Source organism: Amblyomma americanum, chromosome 2, assembly GCF_052857255.1.
Source record: "Amblyomma americanum isolate KBUSLIRL-KWMA chromosome 2, ASM5285725v1, whole genome shotgun sequence".
Classification (NCBI taxonomy): Eukaryota; Metazoa; Arthropoda; class Arachnida; order Ixodida; family Ixodidae; genus Amblyomma; species Amblyomma americanum.
In genome coordinates, this window is record NC_135498.1 from 184,231,805 (window position 1) to 184,255,266 (window position 23,462).

A 23,462-nucleotide genomic window follows, 5' to 3' on the forward strand; every position below is an offset into this window, starting at 1 on the left:
TAGGAAACAAAGAGGAGCGCGAAAAATGACGGGCGTGCAGGCGAAAGCAGACGACGGGAAGGAGCCGAACAACGCGGCCGCGGGGGGCAAAGCATGCGTCACGGCCAATCAGAGGGCTGCGCCTCGAGGAGCGCCCGTTTTACCCAATCGGCGGCCGTCTCGCGACGCTTTCCCCCCTTGCGAACGGGTGCTGATAGCTCCGCTGTGCGAGGGTTTACAGCTTGCCGTAAGGCGCCAAATTGGAGAGCGGGAAACCAGCTTTCAAACGAGACCAAGATGGCGCCGATCGGTTCGCGTCGCGCAGAGCTGCGGCAGATTGAAAATGGGGCAAACCTTCGCGCTTGGCGTTCAATTTCGGCTCACCGACGTTTCTAAATTGCCGTTTTTTTCATACTTTGAGTTGGAATTCAGCTAAAATATTTTGTAGAGGCATAGTTGGGACATTAAAGACTTCAAAATCGCAATTTTTGAAAATTGCCATTTTTGACCATTTTTCGCGATTTCAAGACCCGCGTCCCCCCTTAACTCGGGAACTAAAAGGTTAGGAGAAAAACCGCTGCAGAATGGTTTTGCTTCTGATAGAGGAGGACTGCACCCAACCCGCAATCCGGCGAGGGAGCCGGTGTCCGGTTACCGTCACAGTCTTTCGGTAGGGTGGAATGCCAACCTGGAGTGCATCGCATGTGGCACTGCACAGAATTCCAGCCCACCTGCTACCTCTTACGTGTTTGCCGAGCTGTCTTGATCATTACGACACAGCTCTGGTGGTGGTACAGGGTTTAGTTGAGATTTATATACTGTAATGATATTGAATGATAATGAATTCTAGCGCGGAAAATTCAAATCAGTGCAATGAGTCGCAAATGGCTTTCACCTTCCCACACTTAAGAGTGCCTCCAACCAATTTTTAAAAATTTTTGCAGTTTCTAAAATTTCTTAGGGCAATTGCACATTCAGGACCAGCTCAAGTTCCTCATCAGTTAGTGGGTGCTATCCTATGTTTGGGATAAATGCGTTGAACCATGCTCGCAAACCATGGTCTCCAATGAACCTCTTCTTTTGTTGTTGGTGTAATTAAATTGATGTGAACAGGTGCCGCAGTGGCTCAGTGGTTATGGTGCTCGGCTGCTGACCCGAAAGACGTGGGTTCGATCCCGGCCACTGCGGTTGCATTTTGTTGGAGGCGAAATCCTAGAGGCCCGTGTACGCTGCGATGTCGGTGCATGTTAAAGAACCCCAGATGTGTTTGAAATTTCCGCAGTCCTTCACAGTGGCATCCCTCGTAGCCCCGGGTCGCTTTGGGACGTTAAACCACCATAAACCAAATTGATGTGAACAAACGACCTAATGTTTTCAACCTTGCCATGTTCTGTGGATGCGGTTGTGAGTGATGTTCTCTGTGTTCCAGATGGTTCCAAGGGCAAGCCTGGATCTAAGAAGAACAAGAAAAAAAACATGACCTTGCTTTTTGCAACCTCCATGAATCGTAGCAAGTAGCATCCACAACAACAACAATACACTGGAGTGCAGCATTTCTTCTTAAGCCAAAAAGTGAGAAAGGTTCGCAGGACTGATTGATTTCGTGCCAGATTATTTGAGGCAAATTGTTTACTTTTTAATTTCGTGGTTCCCTCTACTTGACAAAATGATGGCTTCATTGCAGGGGCCCCATAGAATGTGAGGCTGTTAGGCAGAGGGGTGACCTTCAGTGAGGTTGATAAGAACAGAAAATGTTTTTTGTGCTTGTTTGCTGTTGGTGTCTTGTTTGTTTGCTTTTAGGGACTGTGCCTCGTGGGCAGCATTGGTGAACTGAATTGGCCCAGCAAGGCATTTGTGTGTGTTAAATAAAGTATGCTTGTTTGGACTTGCTGCTGTGTGTGGTGCCCTTTCATATTTGACCTTGAAGTCAGGCTGCAGCTGGGCTGCATGCACCAAGCGGAACAAACTGTTGGCCAACATTGCTAGTCCCAGCAGCGTGCTTGTTAACAGCAGCAGCTGTTTCTGGAAGGACATTTGCCACGGATGCGTGTGAAGCTCAGAAAAATTATGCAGTGCTACCAGTGCGCATGCACACAACTGCTCCACCGACCGCACGTGTTTCTCCACTTGCAGTCGGGTTACTACTGCATGTGTGCGGGTCGAACCTTGTGAATCGTGCAACCTTTGTTGCCATCGAGTGGGAGGAGTGGTGATAAGGTGCCGGCAAACACTTCGAAATGACTTTCGGGCGTTCTGTGTGGTCTGTCTGGGAGTTACTGACCTCTAAAGAACGGTGCGTTAGCTATCTTGCAGTGGATGGACCATACCATCAAGGAAGGGATTCTTAAAGGCATGAAATTGGAAATTCAAAAACAGGTGCTCGCTTGCCCTCGCAGAGTTTCACAACTTGGGCAGCATAACACATGCATAGCGATTTCTTTTGTCATCTGCATTCCCCATTTCCCGGCTGCGTGTGCGTCGTAGTGGTCCCGTTCAATATTGCATCCTCTGGCAGTGGCACCGTTGTCAGTGTGAAATTGGGAGAAGTTTGCTCCAAGTATGGGCGCAAGTTAGCATGCGGGGATGTAGGTGCCATTGCATGTCATGCTGCATCACTTCTGTGCAAGGTTTGAAACTCTGCTTGCGTAAAAGTGGTGTAGCCTCCCTTTGCTGAAGTTTTCACTTCAGTGGCATCTTCAGTTCCCTATAACTCAAGTTCTACGATAGGCAGAATGATAATTTCACCCTTATTGCATTCCTTTGTCTTTCAAGAGAGCCCACGACAAACATTTCAGCAAGTTTCCTGCAGAAAATTTTCTTGAAAGCTTCTCATGAAAAACTTCCATAACAAATACATTATTGCTCAAGGAATTGTTTAAATGAAATTAAGTGAGAATCTGCACACAAAAATGCATGTTCCCTGCTGACTTCATACTTCTGACTACATTAATAAAATTTTTTTCAAGACCAGGCTCCTCCCTTAAGTACTGTACTAGCGGTTCTTGGGAATTGCACTGCGACTCACTTTGAGACTGCAGACCCTTGCTCACTGGCAGGCCCTTGGTCTTCTGCCATGCATCGCGCAGAGGGAAGACATACCCCTGTCACACGAGCACCGCAAAGGCCTTTAAAAACCAGGTCCTTATATCCAAAGGCGTAAGGTATGCAGCTACACGGCAAAAAAGTTGCGCCTGTGCCGCTAAGGGCTTTGGAGGCGAAGGTGCTCGTCAGAGACCTTTGGAGCCCAAAGGTGCGGCCTTAGAGACTTATCGCAGTGCCATCCAACGTCAAAAGTAAAAGCAATAAAAACTAGATACAGCCAACAATGTTTGAAAATATTTTTTTAAAATATGAAAGGTGTGTCTGGCTTTGCTTTTGGTGCGGGTGTTTATATTTTATGCACAGATTTCAAGACGGTGAAAGTGCTGCAGCAACACCAAGTGCCCCTGGTGGCCAAGGCAACACACCAACACACAATACCTGCTGCTGCTGATGAGAGTAACTCTTGCAGTCCTTTTAAGGAAGCTATCAAAATTTAAAAAAATTGTCTGAGCTCAACGAATGAACAGAATACCCCGCTTTAATTTTAAAATACTCACTTCAACCGCCTCGAGCACAGCAGCGGGTGCTAAGCCTGAACGACTTTCACCTTTGGGCTGCACCGTGTAGCTGCGTCGCTGCTCCTTTAAGCTTTCGCTCCTTTGGTGAAAAAAGGCCTTTGCTTGAAAGGCCTTCGAGGAATGCCGTGTGACAGGAATATTAAAAACTCACGTCACCACCTCTTCCTATGGACCTCCTTCACCCCGCGACGTCACGAAAATGCGGTGGCGCTGATGTTAGCAGCGACTTTCGCATGGTAGGCAAAACAGGTTCCGCTTGGCCGTGCCTACCGCAGCTGCCGCAGTTACCGGCGGCTGCTTCAAGCCTGTGCACTGCAGAAGCAGCATGTATTGACCAGCTGCGTCACTGCTGGATCCGCGTAGTAGCATAAAAAATATTAAATTAGCCTCGATAGGTTTCTCGCGCATAAATGCCGCATTCGGAAACTGGCTAACAGGCATTGGGCCACGGTAGTAAAGCGCGAAGTCTGGGAGACGATAGGCACTGCCACTCAATGCACTTAATGCATGCAAGTTACTGCGTTCATTCACCTGAACTTCAGTATAGTAGGCTGATAATTGCTCAAGGAAAAAAAAAGACATATGTAGCTGCACACGTACTTATCACGTTGAGCCGGAGTGTACGGGGCGCCGACACCCAGGTGAAAATTTCCTGCTGGGAATCTGCTGGTCCCAACACTGCTGGGATTTTGGCAGATTCCCAGCAGCTGCTGGGACCAGCAGGCGTTGCTGGGACCAGCAGGCGTTGCTGGGACCAGCAGGCGTTGCTGGGACCAGCAGTTGTTGCTGGGACCAGCAGGCGCTGCTGGGACCAGCAGGTGTTAGTGGGGCCAGCAGGCATTGAAATGAGCTTTGACCTCTCAAAATGTGTGAAAGAATAAGATCAGTAGAAACGAGGCAAATACCACCAACACAGAGCTGTATGGTATTGGTGTCACTTCTATTGTTCTAGTTCCTTCACGCAGAATTCGATGAACCCAAGCTAAACCAACGTGCCAGTTCTGCTCATCCGAGACTGCCGAGCAAACACAGCTCATTGGAAACAGGTTCCCACTTGCTGCTTTGACGCATACTAATGCATTGCATGTTCTCAACAGCAGGAGAAGGCAAGAAGCTCTACTTGTCTTGTGCAGTTTAGCATGTGTATTCTCATGTGAATGGACAGTTCACTGCATATCCTTCCTCTTGGATTTTAAGACATCTTGAATCTTCTCGCTGAGGATCCTGTTGATGTTTTTTTACGACGGGGTCCACGTCCACGCCCTTTTGTAGACCCCAGTGCTTGACCGTGGCTGCAAAAAAGTATTTACAACAGTTAATAAGGTGCTGCAGAGATAGCTGCCATATGAAAGAAAGGAGGGGTGTGACACAGTAGGATCCAGCAGGTGATTGCAGGGGCATAGTGCGCATGATCCAGCAGGTGATTGCAGGGGCATAGTGCGCATAACTCCCAACTTGCTATAATAACTAAAGAACTTTAGCCAACTCGCTTCTTGGCCTATAAAGAATTATCATTCACGGTTTCAGATTTAATCTGACGTTTAAAGGTGTCTGATAATTATAAGGCAGCTTATAGCTAAGCAGGCGTACTACTTACCACTTGGCGGCTGTCGCGGCTTTGAGCTGCCAGTGTTTTGCTTCTGGCATCGTCCATGTTTTTTTTAGCATGGTCTCATCATACTCTGCTTTTTTGGATGCCAGCAGAGTTCGCTTTTGCTTCTAAAGAACGAAAAAACTAAAAACACAGGATGTGCTGCAACAAGCATACACTACAACACATCGCAGGTTAAATTTCACGAGATTGCACAATGAAACAAGAGATAACACTGCACAATGCAAGCACACCTTCTTCTTTTGGGCTGCTGTTTCCTCTTCACATGTCTCACTTGAAGAATCATGCGAATCTAGAATTTTTGGCATCCCAAGTCTTTTTTTTTTCATCCTTTCCTGGATTTCTTTCTCCGACTCTGCAGTGAGAAATTCAGACATACACACACATATATTATAGTAACCCAGTTCGCGTGGCAAAATCTCATGCAATTAAGGTGCACAAAACTGAGCCATTACCTCCTAGCATCAGGACTTGGGTGCTGTAGTGACTGCTGTCCTTTCCGTCCAGCGGATCTCTCCAGAACGTGGTATACACAGACCGCGTATTGAAGTCTGTGTTGTTTTTCGGGTTGAAATTCGTAATATCCTTTGCAGGAATCACGTACAACTTCTTATCTATATCGTGCGCGAACCTGACAACGGCAAACATCGCACGTATCTGTGGAGCGTGATGCACACCAAGGATCACTAATAACTCTGCAAGCGCAGATCAGCCGCAGATTATTTAACTGAATAAGTTCGGATTAGCGAAGTAATTTAAAAAGCTAAAAGCCGCCACAGTATGATAGAACAGAGAGACGGGGATCGATACTCGTCCGTGCACTCCGAGAAGACAGGGAAAAAGGGGAAAAGAAAGGTAAACAGGTACCCAATATTGCTATCTCCAAAAATCGATGCGACAAACTTCGGACAAGAAAAAAGGTAGTCAGTAAGCAAGTTTTTCAAAACTGGTTTAAAACAAAACAATTGATACACAGTTACTTATTAAGTTTTAGTGGCATGTTCATGTAATTAAATGTGCTAATTTACTCGTAAATCAGTTCAATGAGCTCTTGAAGGATAGCCACATCGGCATTTTCATTAGTCCAGGTTGTCTAAATCCAATCCAAATCCAACTAGACGCTTCGTTCAACTCGACGACTGTAGTGCAGTGAACTAGTATATTTTCTGTAACTGTAGGGCCTCCTGCAAAATAGGCTAGGACACGAGTTTTTTTTTTTTTTGTAAGGGCCGCCCGATACAAAGAGAAAGCCCCATATCCAAATCCTGCAGCAGCAACAGCAATCCCCGCCTAGTGCTTCTCTTCGGTCGACGTTCAAGTGCTATTCGGATGGTGGCCGTGGTATTATTGTCACAGTGAGCTGAAAGAATGGGCCGCAGGAATAAGCGGTACCGGCGTTGTCTTGACCCAGGCTGCGATGCTGGTCTTCCGACTTCCACCAGAAGTTATCTTCGGATGTCTGCGCACCCACCGTCTCTAGCTGAAGGGCCTACGCGGTAATCGTCACCAGTGCAAGGGGATACGCACCCGACGTCAACAGCGCAAGGATCTCCGCGGCCGCCACCATCGCCAGCGCAAGGATCTACACGCTAAGCTTCGCCAGAGCAAGGACCTATGCGGTCATCTTCATCAGCGCAGACATCACCACAGGCCACGCATCATGATGGGGATGATTATGGCAGCAGCTATAATTGGTCAGGTCCTACGGAAACTCCTACATCGTCGAGCAATCACACGCAACTGCCTGACTTTTCCGAGCACCCTGAGACGTCAGATCAGACGCAATGCAGTAATTTAACTGTTGAGGACTTCCTTGCACTGACTGTGAATTTTGCCATTGAGTGTGGATTGTCTTGGAAGGCAATCAAAGCGCTTCAAAGACTGATATTATATATTCTTGATAGGCATGATCTTCCATTGACGAAGTATCGTTTTAAGAAAAGCGTTGGAGTTGGAATTCACAAGGCGAAGTTCCACTTTTACTGCTAGCCGTGCATGAAGCTTGTCGCAGAAGCTTGTCACTGTGTTTCTTTATTTAGTTACACCTGTCTCCCAATAAATACTCAAGTTTCAAGCGCTGAAGCAGTTGCCAAATGGCTGTTAATACACACCTTCTGAATGAAACTAGTCATGTCTAGTTGGTTTCCAACTAGCTAGGTCATCTGGTCCAATACACGCCAGGTTGAATTCCCAGCTGATCAGTTTTTCTCCAGGCAAGTAAATAATAATCTCAATATAAAGCCGGTTTCTTCTCTACTGAGACCAGTAGAACCCTTCTGACGACCGGCTACTTGATTTTAAAAGCAACAATATGTTTCAGTTGACTGAGTACAAAAGCAGCAGGTTTACTGCTGGGACCAGTTGATCGAGTACAAAACCAGCAAGGTTGCTGCTGGGACCAATCCGCCAACACAAAACCAGCAAGTGGTGCTGCTGGGACCAGCAGGCTCAGACATCAAAACCAGCAAGGTTGCTGCTGGGACCAGTTCCCAACACAAAACCAGCAAGTAGTGCTGCTGGGACCAGCAGGTTCAGACCAAAACCAGCAAGTGGGCTGCTGGGACCAGCAGGCCCAGACCGAAACCAGCAAAGTTGCTGCTGGGACCAGTACAAACCAGCAGATTCCCAGCAGGAAATTTTCACCTGGGCAGGTTCACTCGCCCCCAAGGAATGCGTTTTTTTGTTATTAGCACACCATGTTTAAATGGCGCGTTTTGTGACATTTAATAGTTACTTGAAACTGTTTCTTGATATGACGACGTAATTATTTCATTCGAGTAGAAAGAAGTCTGGTAAGTTGTGTCAATCTTGCGCGGTCGCGTTGATGTGCTTAGAATAGCGTACCTTATGTGTGCTAAACGCCATATGCTTTTTCATTGCATCATGCATGTGTCATGTTTCATGAGGTAATACGTGATCGCGAAGCTTGTTTGGAAAGAAGCAGCCGCAGGCGTGCTACTAACAGACACGTGGCGAGATTCAGAGGGGACGCGGCATGAAAAGCGTTTTCGTTATTCATGCATGCGATATGTAACTAAACTTGGTGCAAATATGAAATTCCTACGCTAGTTTCAGTCATTCCTATTATTTATAGCTATACCTGGCGCAGTTCTGGGTAATTATAATTAGCACCGTCGTCAAGTCCCCCCAAGCTAGGTCTCAAATAATTGAGTAGATAGTGCGCAGTTTTTTTTTATGCCAGCATGTGCATAAAGCCCTGTTCTGTATGATGACGCGATTAGTTGTTTTTCTATATGATCAGTACTCATGCATGGATAGTTACATGAAAACGTTTCTTACAAAAAATAACTAACACAATACTGCACGTGTAGGGAAAAAATCGAGAGATTTATTACGCTCCTCAACGTCTCAGGAATAGTTTGCGACAAATGGAATCATTTGATTTTCATGCGAATTACGAAGGTGAGTGATCCAGTCGCAGAAAATGTGAGAGGTCAGAAAACGAACCTTAAAGTTTATTCCCTCGTTTATGGCATCTTCGCTTTCGCTTTGGTCAAAGAAATGCGGCACTGAAATCAAAGAAATTACCTCACAATTTTTGACGATCACACTTCTAAAAAGCGTAATTTATAAATTTGGACTCAATATTTTGCTATAATTTTTCGTCACGAAGCTAGACTTCAGGGCTAGGAAAGAAAATAATTCTAGAAATCAAAAGTTTTCATCAAATCGACCAGCTTAACAAGAGCACAAGTCGGGCTGGCTGGTTCGTGGTCATGCGGCTAAAAACAGCGCTAAGCGAGACAGGAGATCGGGGACACGACGCTGTCCCCACTTTTCGCGCAGCGCGACACGTACGTATGTCAACAGACGATGAGCGCATGTCTGCTCCGACGAAGCAACGCCAGCACTTCCCCTCACTACTGTCCCGAAGTAAAATCATTCCGGCTAGTGCAGAGTGTCAAAACTTGTTTTATTCAATGCCTAGCGCATAAATAGACGGCAGGAACGCTTTCTACATGTTTACTACTAACTATATATACAATACACAGTGGCAAACAATTTCTCTTTATAGGCCGCACGTGGACAACGCGAGCTCGTGTACTTCGACAAATTAATAAGTTGGAAGCATCGACCATTGCTGTGATTCGCAGAAACTGGAAACGCGCCTACAAGCCTTGAAAACCCGCGCACAACACCTATCCGCGACGCCACTCCCCGACCTTTTGCCTACCACGAGCTCGCTAGCGACTGCAGCGCCACCTCGTTTGTTTACAAACATGCAGGAGGGCAAAAGGTCGGGGAGTGGCGTCGCGGATAGGTGTTGTGCGCGTGTTTTCAAGGCTTGTAGGCGCGTTTCCAGTTTCTGCGAATCATAGCAATGGTCGATGCTTCCAACTTGTAATTTGTTGAAGTACACGAGCTCGCGTTGGCCACGTGCTGCATTGAATAAAACAAGTTTTGACACTCTGCACTAGTATCACTGCACTAGTTTTGCACTCTGCACTAGGACAATAGTGAGGGGAAGCGCTGGCCTTGTTTCGACGGAGCAGACATGCGCTCATCGTCTGCTGACATACGTACGTGTCGCGCTGTGCGAAAAGTGGGGACAGCGTCGTGTCCCTGATCTCCTGTCTCGCTTAGCGCTGTTTTTAGCCGCACGACCACGCACCAGCCAGGCCGACTTGTCCTCTTGTCAAGCTGGTCGATTTGGTGAAAGTTTTTGATTTCTAGAATTATTTTCTTTCCTAGCCCTGAAGTCTAGTTTCGTGACGAAAAATTATAGCAAAATATTGAGTACAAATTTATAAATTACGCTTTTTAGAAGTGTGGTCGTCAAAAATTGTGAGGTAATTTCTTTGATTTCAGTGCCGCATTTCTTTGACCAAAGCGAAAGCGAAGATGCCATAAACGAGGGAATGAACTTTAAGGTTCGTTTTGTGACCTCTCACATTTTCTGCGACTGGATCACTCACCTTCGTAATTCGCATGAAAATCAAATGATTCCATTTGTCGCAAACTATTCCTGAGACGTTGAGGAGCGTACTAAATCTCGATTTTTTTTCCCTACACGTGCAGTAAGTACTGTGTTAGTTATTTATTGTAAGAAACGTTTTCATGTAACTATGCATGCATAAGTACTGATCATATAGAAAAAACTAATCGCGTCATCGTACAGAACAAGGCTTTATGTACATGCTGGCATAAAAAAACCGCACTATCTACTCAATTATTTGAGACCTTGGGGGACTTGACGACGGTGTTAATTATAATTACCCAAAACTGCACGAGATATAGCTATAAATAAAAGGAATTACTGAAACTAGCGTAGGAATTTCATATTTGCACCAAGTTTCGTTACATATTGCAAGAATGAATAACGAAAACACTTTTCATTGCCGCGTCCCCTCTCAATCTCGCCACGTGTCTGTTAGTAGCACGCCTGCGGCTGCTTCTTTCCAAACAAGCTTCGCGATCATGTACTACCTCATGAAACATGACACATGCATGATGCAATGAAAAAGCATATGGCGTTTAGCACACTAAGGTACGCTATTCTAAGCACACCAACGCGACCGCGCAAGACTGACACAACTTACCAGACTTCTTTCTACTCGAATGAAATACTTATGTCGTCATATCAAGAAACAGTTTCAAGTAAATAATAAATGTAATAAAACGCGCCATTAAAACATGGTGTGCTATTAACAAAAAAAAAACGCATTCCTTGCGGGTGAGTGAACCTGTCGGCGCCCCGTACACTCCGGCTCAAGGTGATAAGTACGTGTGCAGCTGCATATGTCTTTTTTTTCCTTGAGCAAATATAAGCCTACTATCCTGAAGTTCAGGTGAATGAACGCAGTAACTTGCATGCTATTAAGTGCATTGACTGGCAGTGCCTATCGACTCCAAGACTTCGTGCTTTACTACCGTGGCCCAATGCCTGTTAGCCAGTTTCCGAATGCGGCATTTATGGGCGAGAAACCTATCGAGGCTAATTTAATATTTTTTATGCTACTACGCGGATCCAGCAGTGACGCAGCTGGTCAATACATGCTGCTCCTGCAGTGCACAGGCTTTCGCCAGACGAGTGCCAAGGGCCCTCGCGGTGGAACCTATTTCCTCATCCATCCCGAAGCGCAATAGGCATCCGTGAGCCACGTGGATTAGTACCATGTAGAAGATGAGTGGGCAGTGCCGCGGGACAGGGAGCTCGCGCTAGGCCAGCCTGCTGCACAGACAGTACACTATATAAAAATCACGAGCATGACTCTGGCAGGTGCTGCCCAGAGAGCGATCTCGGAGGCAGGTGGGCCACCTAGGTCACGTGACCTTGCGGCGTCATAACCTGCCCATCAGGTAGTGAGCAGACTGCCCACCGTGGCAGGTGGCAATTAATCATTGGCCGCTCGGGAAGAGCAACCTGGGCCGCACAAGGCCCACCTCTGGGAGCACCTTAGCATCGCAGGGCAGTGGAACCATCACTTAACCGCTTGTTACGTTTCGCCTACGACGCGCGGTATAGCCGGCGCGGATGCAACGGACGCCGGGGCTTCGTTCAAAGTGGCGGTCATTTTGACCCGTTCATCGCTGCCGCAACGCCTCCCGCCAAGCGCGTCCAGGCAGGTTTCAATGCCACGTGTCTTCGTGTGTGCGTGTGCATGTTGGTGCCCACGCTTGTCAAAGCGCGGCAGCCGGGGAGAGGAGCTCCCCAACTGGGAGGCGAGGAGGTCTGACCGGCGCCGGCCCGGCGGACGCGCACGTCACGTCTGAACATGTCCGAGCGTCGCCGTATCGGGCGCCTCATCCCGAGCCGTTCCTTCTTGCCCTCGACTCCGAGGGTATAAAGGCGGCTGCCCCGGACGCCAAAGAAACTTCGATTTCTTCCTTCGAGTAACGTGGTCGCCCTGACCGGCTGCTCTTTTGCGATGCCAGAATAAACAAGTTGTTCTGTTGGCAGTCGACTCATCCTTTGCCGGGACCTTCGGATGTTTCCAGCTGTGCCCCAGGCCGCCAGGCCAACGCTACCCTTGAGGCTTGCGACCCATTGGCAACAACTGGTTGCCAGCAGTGGGATCGCGACAACGGAGGCCAGCAGCGAAGATATGCGGTCAGCTGTATGCTGAGCAGCACAACGACCATCCGGGAGCAGTGCAACGAGCCCTGTGTGATGACTGGTTGCCTGCAGCGGAACGACTGCGCTGAATTCTTGGCTGCGAGGTTTGGTGAGTGCGGGACTTTCTTCTTCTGAGTTGTGCCAGGCTTTTGTTAGTGTCAGAAACAGAGCTGGTAATTGTGGTTGTCGTTGCTGCCGGGTTAGTTTGCGGCAAGACAATAGTAGGCAGTAGAGAAAGCAGCATTCGGAGCAGCCATGGATTTGAAGTCGTTGCGCAAACCGAAATTGCTGGAGCTTGCAAGAGAGTTGGGTCTGGATGTCTCAGACAAACTCAGAAAACCAGAACTGCTAAGGGCTATTCTGGAGTTGGAGGCTGAGGATGACGAGCTTTCGGAATGCCTTGAGACCATTGAGGAGAGGGAGCAAAAAGAGAAAGACGAGCGCGAACGTAAAGAGCAAAAAGAGAAAGACGAGCGCGAACGTAAAGAGCAAAAAGAGAAAGACGAGCGCGAACGTAAAGAACAAAAAGATAAAGAGAAAGAAGAGCGCGACCGTAAAGAACAAAAAGAGAAAGACGAGCGCGAACGTAAAGAACAAAAAGAGAAAGAAGAGCGCGACCGTCAACACGCTTTGGAAATGAAGCGTCTCGAGGTAGAGATGGAACGCGCTCGTAATGGAAGTCAGGCACACGGTGCAGGAGAACGAGTATCGTTCAAAATGACTGACCTGATGCGGCCGTTTAAGCTTGGAGAGGACATTGGTTTGTTCCTGGTTAACTTTGAGCGAACGTGCGAGAAGCAGGGGTTCTCTCGGGAAACGTGGCCACAGCGCTTGCTCACTTTGTTACCCGGCGAGGCGGCCGACGTAGTCGCTCGCTTGAAGAGAGAGGAGGCAGAGGATTTCGACCAAGTGAAATCGAGTCTGCTAAAAAAGTACAGGCTGTCAGCGGAGGCGTTCCGTCGGAAGTTTCGGGAAAATGAAAAAGGCAGAAGTGAGTCATATACAGAGTTTGCCTACAGGCTTATGTCAAACATGCAGGAGTGGCTCAAAGAAGAGAAAGCGTTTGGTGACCACGAGAAAATTCTGCAGTGTTTCGGGCTGGAACAGTTTTATAGTCGGTTACCTGAGAACGTGCGGTACTGGGTCTTGGATAGGCCAGACGTTAGTACAGTGGCTAAAGCCGCCGAACTAGCCGAGGAGTTTGTGACGCGTCGGGCTCGCGGAGCTGAGGACGGTCAAAAGGGTGTATTTGGCTCCAAGTCTGAGAGGCCGAAGTTCACACCCATGAGAGCAAGGTGGGACACACGTAGTGCGGATGCGAGTGAAAGCAGTCCGACCGAACGTAAGGAGACGGCGGCAGCCGAAGCCGAACGCAGAAAGCGGTTCGAGACGAGGCAAGCGCGCGTGTGTTATACGTGCCAGAAGCCGGGTCACTTTTCGGCGCAGTGTCCAGAAACAAAAACAAAAGTCGTGTTTTTGTCATTATGTAGCACTGACGAGAACATGAAGCTTCTCGAGCCTTACATGCGAGACTTCCTCGTGAACGGGAAAGAGTGCCGAGTGCTTCGTGATTCCGCAGCTACAATGGATGTAGTTCACCCCTCTTACGTAGAACCCGATATGTTCACGGGCGAGTGCGCATGGATCAAGCAAGCCGTGGAAGCTCATAGCGTGTGTCTGCCCGTAGCAAAAGTGCTTATTGAAGGACCTTTCGGAGCACTTGAGACGGAGGCCGCAGTGTCATCTATGCTGCCCCCCCAGTACCCGTACCTATTTTCGAACAGGTCCGATCACCTCCTGCGCGAGAAGGGGCTTTTGTTTGGTAAGGCTAGCGTTCAGGCCTTAACCAGATCGAGAGTTCGGGAGCTCGCTGCAAAGGCGGTAGTTGCGGGGCCGACGTTGTCGAACAATGAGAAAAGGTCGGAGGCGCAGCAAGCTGATACTCCGAGCACGTCCGAACTGGATAAAATTGAGCCTGTAGCGTTGAAGGCACCAGGTACTGGAGAGGAAATGCCCGACACGGGAAAGTTAGTAGAGCTTCCGGTCGAGCTTCCGGGACTAAGCTCAGTGACGAACAGGGAAGACACCGATCAGGTCATTAGTGACTTAATCGGTAAAGCACCGCTGTCGCCTGAGCAGAAAACCGAACTACACCAACTCTTACAAGAGTTTCAAGGTCAGTTCTCTGAGAGGCCTGGTAGGACTTCTGTCCTTACTCATGAAATAGAACTTACCTCCCCAGAGCCAGTACGATCCAAGGCGTACCGGGTGTCACCCCGCCAGCGCGATATTATGGAGGCTGAGGTAAAGAAAATGCTACAGCTCGGTGTTATTGAGGCGGGTGAGAGTGATTATACCTCCCCTTTGATTTTAGTTGAGGTACCGGGCAAGGAACCTCGTCCTTGCGTCGACTACCGCAGGCTTAATTCCATCACTAAGGATCAAATTTATCCGATCCCTAACATCGAGGAGCGCCTTGAGAAAGTTAGTAGCGCTCAGTTTATTTCCACCCTAGATCTTGTCAGGGGTTATTGGCAGGTTCCACTTACAGAAGAGGCTAGTAGGTATGCGGCGTTCATTTCACCAATGGGAACATTCCGTCCTAAAGTTTTGAGTTTTGGTTTGAAGAACGCGCCATAGTGCTTTTCAAGCCTCATGGACAAAGTGTTGCGGGGACAGGAAGAATTCGCTTTACCGTATTTAGACGACGTAGCGATATTCTCCGCATCCTGGTCTGAACATATGGCACACTTGCGGGCAGTGCTAACCCGCCTGCGCGAAGCGGGCTTGACAGTCAAGGCTCCGAAGTGCCAATTAGCACAGGCCGAGGTTGTCTACCTCGGTCACGTGATTGGACAGGGTCGTCGCCGCCCCTCTGAAATAAAGGTGGCCGCGGTGCGAGACTTCCCGCAACCGCGCACGAAGACCGATATTCGGTCGTTCTTAGGTGTCGCCGGCTACTATCAGAGGTACATCCCCAGGTACTCCGATATCGCGGCTCCCCTGACGGATGCTCTAAGAAAAACAGAGCCCCAAACAGTCGTCTGGGGCGAGACAAAGGAAAGAGCTTTTAGCGCCCTAAAGAGCGCCCTAACAAGCCAGCCTGTGCTACGATCGCCAGACTACACAAAAGGGTTCGTTGTTCAGTGCGATGCTAGTGAGCGAGGCATGGGCGTTGTACTGTGCCAACGGGAAAATGGAGAAGTGGAACACCCCGTCCTGTATGCTAGTCGTAAGCTGACCTGTCGTGAGCAGGCGTACAGCGCCACCGAGAAAGAGTGTGCGTGTCTCGTGTGGGCCGTTCAGAAATTGTCATGCTACCTAGCCGGCTCGAGGTTTATCATTAAGACGGATCACTGCCCTCTCCAATGGCTGCAGACCATCTCTCCCAAAAATGGCCGCCTCCTGCGCTGGAGCCTCGCTTTGCAACAATATTCCTTTGAGGTGCGTTACAAAAAGGGGAGTCTCAACGGTAACGCCGATGGCTTAAGTCGAGGCCCCTAACGTAGAAATCCGCCTCAAAGTTGTTTGTTACTGATGTTTTCTTCCTGAGGCAGGATTTTTAACATATTGCTTTTGTTTAGTGTTCCAAAGTGATGACGTGCTTTCTAGTGCAATTTTCCCATTTGTGGATGCGTTCTGAGTGCTGCTTGACTACTGCAAGGAACTAGGCAGTAGTATAAAAGGGGAGAGAGCCTGGCAGAGCTTAGTGAGGCTTGTCTCATGCTTGCTGACTGAGCGGTTGCGTTTCGGCGTAGTTCTAACGCTTGCTGGGAACGAGAACAAAAATGGCAACTCTCCCGAAGTCACTTTGCAGTGACCTGTGTGAACCTGAACCTGAGAACGAGGCCTTCTCTGTGCGCTGCGCTCAAGCAACGCCGAGGGACGGCCGATTTCGATTACGAGCATCATCGAGCGACATCCCTCCGGACAGCGGATGCAGTTCCCTGACCATCGGGATCTCCTTCTCCCGGCGGGGCGGTCTGTTACGTTTCGCCTACGACGCGCGGTATAGCCGGCGCGGATGCAACGGACGCCGGGGCTTCGTTCAAAGTGGCGGTCATTTTGACCCGTTCATCGCTGCCGCAACGCCTCCCGCCAAGCGCGTCCAGGCAGGTTTCAATGCCACGTGTCTTCGTGTGTGCGTGTGCATGTTGGTGCCCACGCTTGTCAAAGCGCGGCAGCCGGGGAGAGGAGCTCCCCAACTGGGAGGCGAGGAGGTCTGACCGGCGCCGGCCCGGCGGACGCGCACGTCACGTCTGAACATGTCCGAGCGTCGCCGTATCGGGCGCCTCATCCCGAGCCGTTCCTTCTTGCCCTCGACTCCGAGGGTATAAAGGCGGCTGCCCCGGACGCCAAAGAGACTTCGATTTCTTCCTTCGAGTAACGTGGTCGCCCTGACCGGCTGCTCTTTTGCGATGCCAGAATAAACAAGTTGTTCTGTTGGCAGTCGACTCATCCTTTGCCGGGACCTTCGGATGTTTCCAGCTGTGCCCCAGGCCGTTAGGCCAACGCTACCCTTGGGGCTTGCAACCCATTTGCAACACGCTGCACCACTGGGCCAGGAGGGGTATGAGGACTCCCAGGGATATATGAATAAGAGAATGGCCTTTTTCATGTATGAGAATTAACTCATTACGCTATCGCATCATACCCTTACGGTGGAGCTTAAATGCTCGCTCTATTTCTTCTAGTTTCTTTTCCTGGTCCACGTACTCGTATATAATGTTTCGTCGTTGCCTGTGCGCAGCGCCGTCCCTTTATCGTTTACCTTGTTTATTTCTATTTCATGGCGCTCGTGGGCGAACCGTCTCCGCAGAAAGCGAAGCTGAACCAGAATATTTAGAAATAGGCTTTTTTGAGATGTAGAGATGGCTTCTCGACTTTGCAATATACCTAATAAGTAGTTGCAATCGTTAGTAATGCCGGTTAACTAATTTCGAATAGTGAACTTTTTAACTCAAATATTTCGGCGCCTGGCTGCAGTCTATAGCGGGTGGTTAGTAACTGCCATACCACGTTTTAATATTTCGAAACTGCGATTTCCACCAGTGCTTGTAACAAATGTTCGTCTTAGTGCGTCCTCTCAAAGCGCTTCTTTGGCGTACGCGTCACTCCGTGGCGCATGCACGCGTCACGTGACCTTCCTTCTCTCGTGTGGGCAGCGAGTACCACAGCGTGAGCGGGACATGCATATTGCGGTCCGCTCCTGCGGTCAAAGATGAAAAATGAACGAAAGCAGCTTATACCCAGAAATTATGGAGAAGCGCATTTTTCGACGGGAAGTTAATTTATGAACTCAATTTTTCGTATATCCTGTGGCTGCACCATAACAGTCAATATATTCGCAGATCCCCCCCCCCCCCCCCCGCACGGGAAGCTTTTAGTTTTCTGCTAAGTATTGTCAAAACGATACCTCATTGGTTTTCGATGGCAGTATTAAATACTCAGCGCGAGCGCACTCTAAAAACAATATTTGGCTACACATTGGAAGGCTAGACTTCCTATAAATGAGTTCATAACAGTACCTTACAATGTACCACAGCTTCCTCACAATTAAAAGTGATGTCCAATAAAGCTGGACTTGTATATACCAGGCACTTCAGGGTTGCCCGCCATTAAATAATAAAAAAACTACGTGCTTTCGGGCTATGGCTTTTGTGGCATTATCAGTGTTGGTAACATCAGAAAAAAAGTTGATCTTGTCAACCAGTGACTGATTTCTAATAGTTAACATCACTGTTACAGATTGGCACATGGTGGATGAATAAAACATACACTCTCCGAAAACATGACGTTTCGGGACCCTAACGGGTCCTATGTTTGCAATGAGGATGGAACGAATGGACCGCTTCTTATATGCGTACTTTACAGCGCATTGAGTGGGCGTAGTTATCGGGGAGGTTGCCCCTCGTCCTGTTGATAACATTTTTGGTAGGCTGTATGTCAAAAAAAATTCCAAAAACAATCGTGACGATAAAGATTTCCTTGTGTCAAAGATTGCGGTATTTTCCCACTCAGCGGTGTGCATCATTCGAGCATGCTCTGCAAGGGGGTTGGAGGACGTGTGTCATTGGGTGACGTCGTTCTTGTGTTCTCTCAATCTTTTTTTTGTGAATTGTGATGACCCCCATAATGCGCAGGTCCACACGGGACGGAGAGGCAAAGAGACACCGTATGGCTCAGTTTAAACAAACAGGTATATTCAATAATTACACATGATTAAGGTTATACATCAGAGGCTGGGGCGTCCGAGCTTACGTGCCGACGACTTCATGGGGGCGATGGAGTGGCTCCGGAGTTGGGCTCGAGCGGTTGCTGGCAGAAGCTGCACGCCGTCGGGCTTCGGCGCTGAAGGCCCTCTTCGCGAACGATGTCGTCGTGAGCGTTCTTGCAGTAGAATTTCAATAGTCGTCCGTTTCTTCGAGGATGGTTCACAAACCCTTCCTCTAGTGTCGTTCGGCTTGGAAGATGAACAGGAGGCGAGCTTGTAGATGATGACAGCACAGCATAATTTTACAACATACATATACAGAGAGTTAAACTGGAAAAAGCAGAACTGAATTTTCAAAAGAACAAACTTTGCACTACTTTACTCATCGACCGGGCAGGTTAGTGCCTAAGTAGCATCACATTACATGCTAAGCATGGAGCCCCAGCTCAGACTGAACTGCATCCGTTTACATGCGCTTTTAAGCACTTGATTAACAAAGGACTAAGGGCGGTCATTTCCAGTGGCCCGCCCAAAGCATCAATTCTCCAATCCAAAATAACATGCGAGATGGGGACCACCCCTTGGGTTGGGCTTAGCCTCGACCCCAGAGTCTGTTAACAATACAAACTAAATAAACAACAAAAACGCCACCACTCTCTCTCAAGTGAGAGTATACACAGGCTCTCTCTTCGGAGCTAATTCACTAGCGCCTGTCTTTCCACATTCTTGGCGAGTACTGCCTGTCTGTCTGACAGGTGTCCGTCACGGCCCTTCTGGGAAGCTGTGGGTGCCTTCCCGGCGATAGCCCACGACAAAGGGGGGGGGGAGGGAAAGAATGTTGTCTTCGCGGTAGCGCATAGCGTCGGCTGTGGTACGGCGCGCTCTGGCCCGCTGACAGCTCCCTTGTCCTGGAATGTGCCCGGAAATTGGGGAGGATAAAGCCTGTTTCCCCGGGGCGGCGGCGGGTCCGGTTGTTCTGGTCGTCACTCAAAGAGCATGGCTGGGTAATTGATGATGCCGCTGTCACGGGTCTCCGTCTACGCCGCGCCGTCGAACGTGGATCCTCGTAGCACACACGGAATGTCACACTCGCTCACCCTCCAGAAGAATGTTCTCCGAACATTTGAGTCCACGCAGCTCCCCTTGTCTTTCTGAATCGCCTCGCACAGTGCGTCCGACAAAACACTTTTCGCTGCACTCAACACCACTGCACAACACCATATGCCTCCGCTGTCAATACTGGCGTCTCCAGGGGCAGCACTGATCTTCTTTTACAGATAAACATGAAACTCAGCACCCAAGCCTCTCCTTTCTAGTCCAAACTGGACGAAATAAATTTACCACAGTTACAAAGGAGCTCCCACTTCTAGCACGATCACGGCACAGACAAAAATATAGATAACGAAAGGAAGTAGGGCAGGTTCTGCATGCGCTCCGCATGCTCTCCTGTGAAGGTGTTACTTAATGACAGAAAGGTTTAACTACCAACTCCGATAACTTAACACATAAGCACATAGCAATGTTATGAGCTGCGGCATCACACAATTCTAACCAGTTCACAACTCCGCTCTGTTTACGCCATTAGTCCGACTTAGCTTTCCGATTTCGCAGCGGATATCGGCCTTCATGAGTCATACTAAGTAAGTCTGTGCCCCTTTGTCTGCTTTGGGACTCGCGAGGGCTTGTGGCAGGAGCCTCTCCTGGCGTTATCTGCGCGGCAACCTCGCGCGCTTCTTCTTCTAGCAATGCATGAAGTAAATCCGGTGGCATTCCGGCCGTCACCTCGGGCGCCTGCCGAACAAATGCAGGAGAGGGCGTTTCTTGCGAACTATCTGCGCGCTCCGCTTCACTTCTGTCCCCATCAAAATCCGCGCTTTCCCTTTCCTCATTTCGTGAATACTGAACCGGTGCCGACTTGAGGCGATTTGCGTGTATCCTTATCAAACGCCGGTTCACGTCTCGGACTCTGAAGTTTACCGGAGAAAGCTTCTCGACAACCTCGCACGGTCCTCTCCACTTCGTCTGGAACTTACGAGCTAGCCCAATCTGCCTTTGGCAGTTTTCAATGTACACGCTGTCCCCCACATTAAACGGCGCGTCTCTAGCACTGCGATCGTGCACCTCCTTCCTGCGCTTCGCCGCTTTCTTTAAGGACTCCTTTGCAATGTCCCTCGCCACTTGCAAGCGCGATTCTAGCTCAACCTTATAGTCGTCCAGTGAAGCGTATGGGACACGACGGGGGCCCTCTGGCACTTCACTAGGCTGGTCCGGGTCTCGGCCGTAGAGAAGAAAGAATGGCGATTCGCCCGTGCTCTCGTGTGCTGCGGAATTGTAGGCAAACATTGCATACGGGAGCCACAAGTCCCAGTCCCGCTGGTCGCGCGAAACAAAATGCGACAGGAACCCGGCCACGGTTTGGTTCAGTCGCTCCACCGCGCCGTTGCAAGCCGGATGGTACGGTGTTGTCTGCTTCTTAGTGATCTTAAGCAGCTCGCAAACTCTCCTCATTAGCTGCGACACGAAGTTCGTTCCCCGATCTGTCAAGAGTTGCCTCGGGGGTCCATGTCGGAGCACGATCTGTTCGACAAATGCTCTTGCAACCGTGTCTGCCTTCTGATCTGGGAGTGCTACCGCTTCCGCGTATTTTGAAAGGTGGTCGACAAATACTAAAATGTACTTGTTTCCGGAAGTGGTCGTGGGCAATGGGCCCATTATGTCCATACCTGTCCGCTCGAAGGGAGCCGAAACCTCAGGGAACGGCTGAATTGGAGCTGGTCTTCGTCCCTTGGGTGTTTTTCTTTCGAGACAGGAATGACACTTCGCACAGTAGTCTCTAACATCCTGTCGCATGCCACTCCAAAAGTACAAACGCTCCACACGCCTGCGTGTCTTCGCTACGCCAAAATGACCGGCGCATGGCGCATCGTGAAACGCGCGAAGAACCCTTTCTGTCCACGACCGAGGTATGACGACTCTCTCCCAAGCGGTTTTTTCTGGTCTCCCTTTCCTGGTTGGCCTCGTGCGCCGACACAGGGTGCCGTCTTTGCCAATGAAATAACCTAGCTGTTCGGGGTGAGACGGTGCGCCCTCTAAGCTTTCGATTATTCGCTTCAGGTCAGGATCTTTGCACTGCTCTGTGCGTAATTCGGCGGGGTCGACTACGGGGACAAACTCATCTATAGCTGCCACGGCAGCTGTGCGGCTGAGTGCATCAGCATTCAGATGTGTCTTTCCTGACTTGTGCTCAACTTCAAAGCAGTATTCCTGCAGGTGTAGATTCCATCTAGCGAGTCGCGAGCTAGGGTCCCTGACACTCATCACCCATTTCAGAGGATGGCAGTCTGTGACTAGCTTGAATTTGCGGCCGTAAAGGTAGCATCTGAAGTGCTTTACTGCCCAGACAACGGCGAGGCACTCCCTTTCCGTAGCTCCGTACTTTTGCTCTGTGGGGCTCAGCTGTCGGCTAGCAAAAGCAACGGGATGTTCTTTGCCCTCGATAACCTGAGATAGCACGGCACCAACTGCGAACTTTGACGCATCTGTGGCCATAACGAAGGGCAAACTAAAATCCGGGTGGCGCAACAGCGGTGCACTCATTAGATTCCTTTTCAGGGCCCCAAAAGCATTCTCCGCGTTTTCGTCCCAGCGAAAGGCGACATTTTTGGCTGTTAAGGCGGTGAGCGGCTTAGCGAGCTTGGCGAACTCCTCTATGTGCCTTCGGTAGTAACCGATCAGGCCGAGAAACTGCCGGACCTGGCGGACGCTAGTCGGGGATGGAAAATCCGAGACACACCTTAGTTTCTCAGGGTCCGGTCGCACGCCGTCAGCTGAAACAACGTGCCCGAGGTACTTCACCTCGTTTTTGAGGAATTGGCACTTAGAGGGCTTCAGCTTGAGACCCGCTCCTCTTAGTCGCACCAAAACCTGCTCAATATCGCGCAAATGGTTCTCAAAACTGTCACTGTATATGATAATGTCATCCATATACACGAAGCACAGCCTCCCCAGAAGACCTGCCAGGATAACATCAGCGGTTCTCTGCCAGACAGCAGGGCTGTTGGCCAGACCCATCGGCATTCTTTTCCATTCATAGTGCCCTGAGGGCGTGTTGAATGCCGTTTTCTCGGCATCTGCCGGATCCATTGCTATCTGCCAGAATCCCGCCGCCATGTCCACTACCGTGAAGTACCTGGCAGAGCCCAGCTGAGAAAGCGTCTCCTGTATATTGGGGATGGGGTATGGATCGATGCGAGTTACGGCATTTAGTTTGCGGTAGTCCACTACCAATCGATACGAGCCATCTGGCTTTTCCACCAATAGTGCTGGTGCTCCCCAGGGTGACTTTGAGTGTTCGACAATGCCGCGATCAATCAGGTCCTGCACCTGCCGCTCCATCTCCTCACGTTGGGAGTAAGGAATCCTGTACGCACGCTGGTAAACGGGCGATGAAGTGCCGGTTTCTATCCTGTGCTTTATAACGCCACAGCAGCCCAAATCCAGGTTGGACGCGGCGAATACCTCCGAGTAGTCGTTCAGCAAACCAGCCAGAGCCTCCCTCTCCCTGGATTTTACGTGAGAAAGATCGAACGACACCTTTGGAGCAGCCGAAGGACTAGCATGCTCTACAGTTGCGAGTACCGTATCGGTGGGCTCACGTTGCTCTATCGCAGAGGTGAAGAAAGCCAATGTTTTGTTCTTGGGAAGGCTCAGTGGCTGCTGGCTACAGTTAACCACCCGTAGCGGCACTCTGTGGGCGTCATTAACTGTCACGAGGCACGCGGCTGCCTTCAGGCCATTGCTGAGAGAGTCGACCGGCTCAAGCACTCCCACGGCGCCGCTCTCTACATCTGAAGGCACAAACGCGTACAAAATGTGCTCCGACCAAGGAAGGACGACCGCCTCCTCGACCAGCCGGACGGCAACCCGCGAATATACCTTCTCCAATGATCCCACTGTTTG

General features: G+C 49.6%; 1 protein-coding gene and 1 long non-coding RNA gene across 3 annotated transcripts in view; one reads left to right on the forward strand and one right to left on the reverse strand.

Annotated features, from left to right (window-relative positions):
* Positions 1–1,864, forward strand: part of LOC144122077 (E3 ubiquitin-protein ligase RNF10) — a 66,264-nt gene extending 64,400 nt beyond the window's left edge. For both annotated transcript variants that reach the window (XM_077655593.1, XM_077655594.1), the window contains one exon: positions 1,409–1,864. In XM_077655593.1, the coding sequence (XP_077511719.1) occupies positions 1,409–1,497 (89 nt within the window). In that variant the 3' untranslated portion in view covers positions 1,498–1,864. The remainder of the gene's footprint in view (positions 1–1,408) is intronic.
* A 3,390-nt stretch (positions 1,865–5,254) lies between these two features.
* LOC144122079 (uncharacterized) lies at positions 5,255–7,535 on the reverse strand. The gene is made up of 3 exons (XR_013312796.1): positions 5,667–7,535; positions 5,445–5,566; positions 5,255–5,334 (listed from the first exon to the last, which is right to left on the reverse strand). It is a non-coding gene; the product is annotated as an uncharacterized LOC144122079 (long non-coding RNA).
* Positions 7,536–23,462: the final 15,927 nt, after the last annotated feature.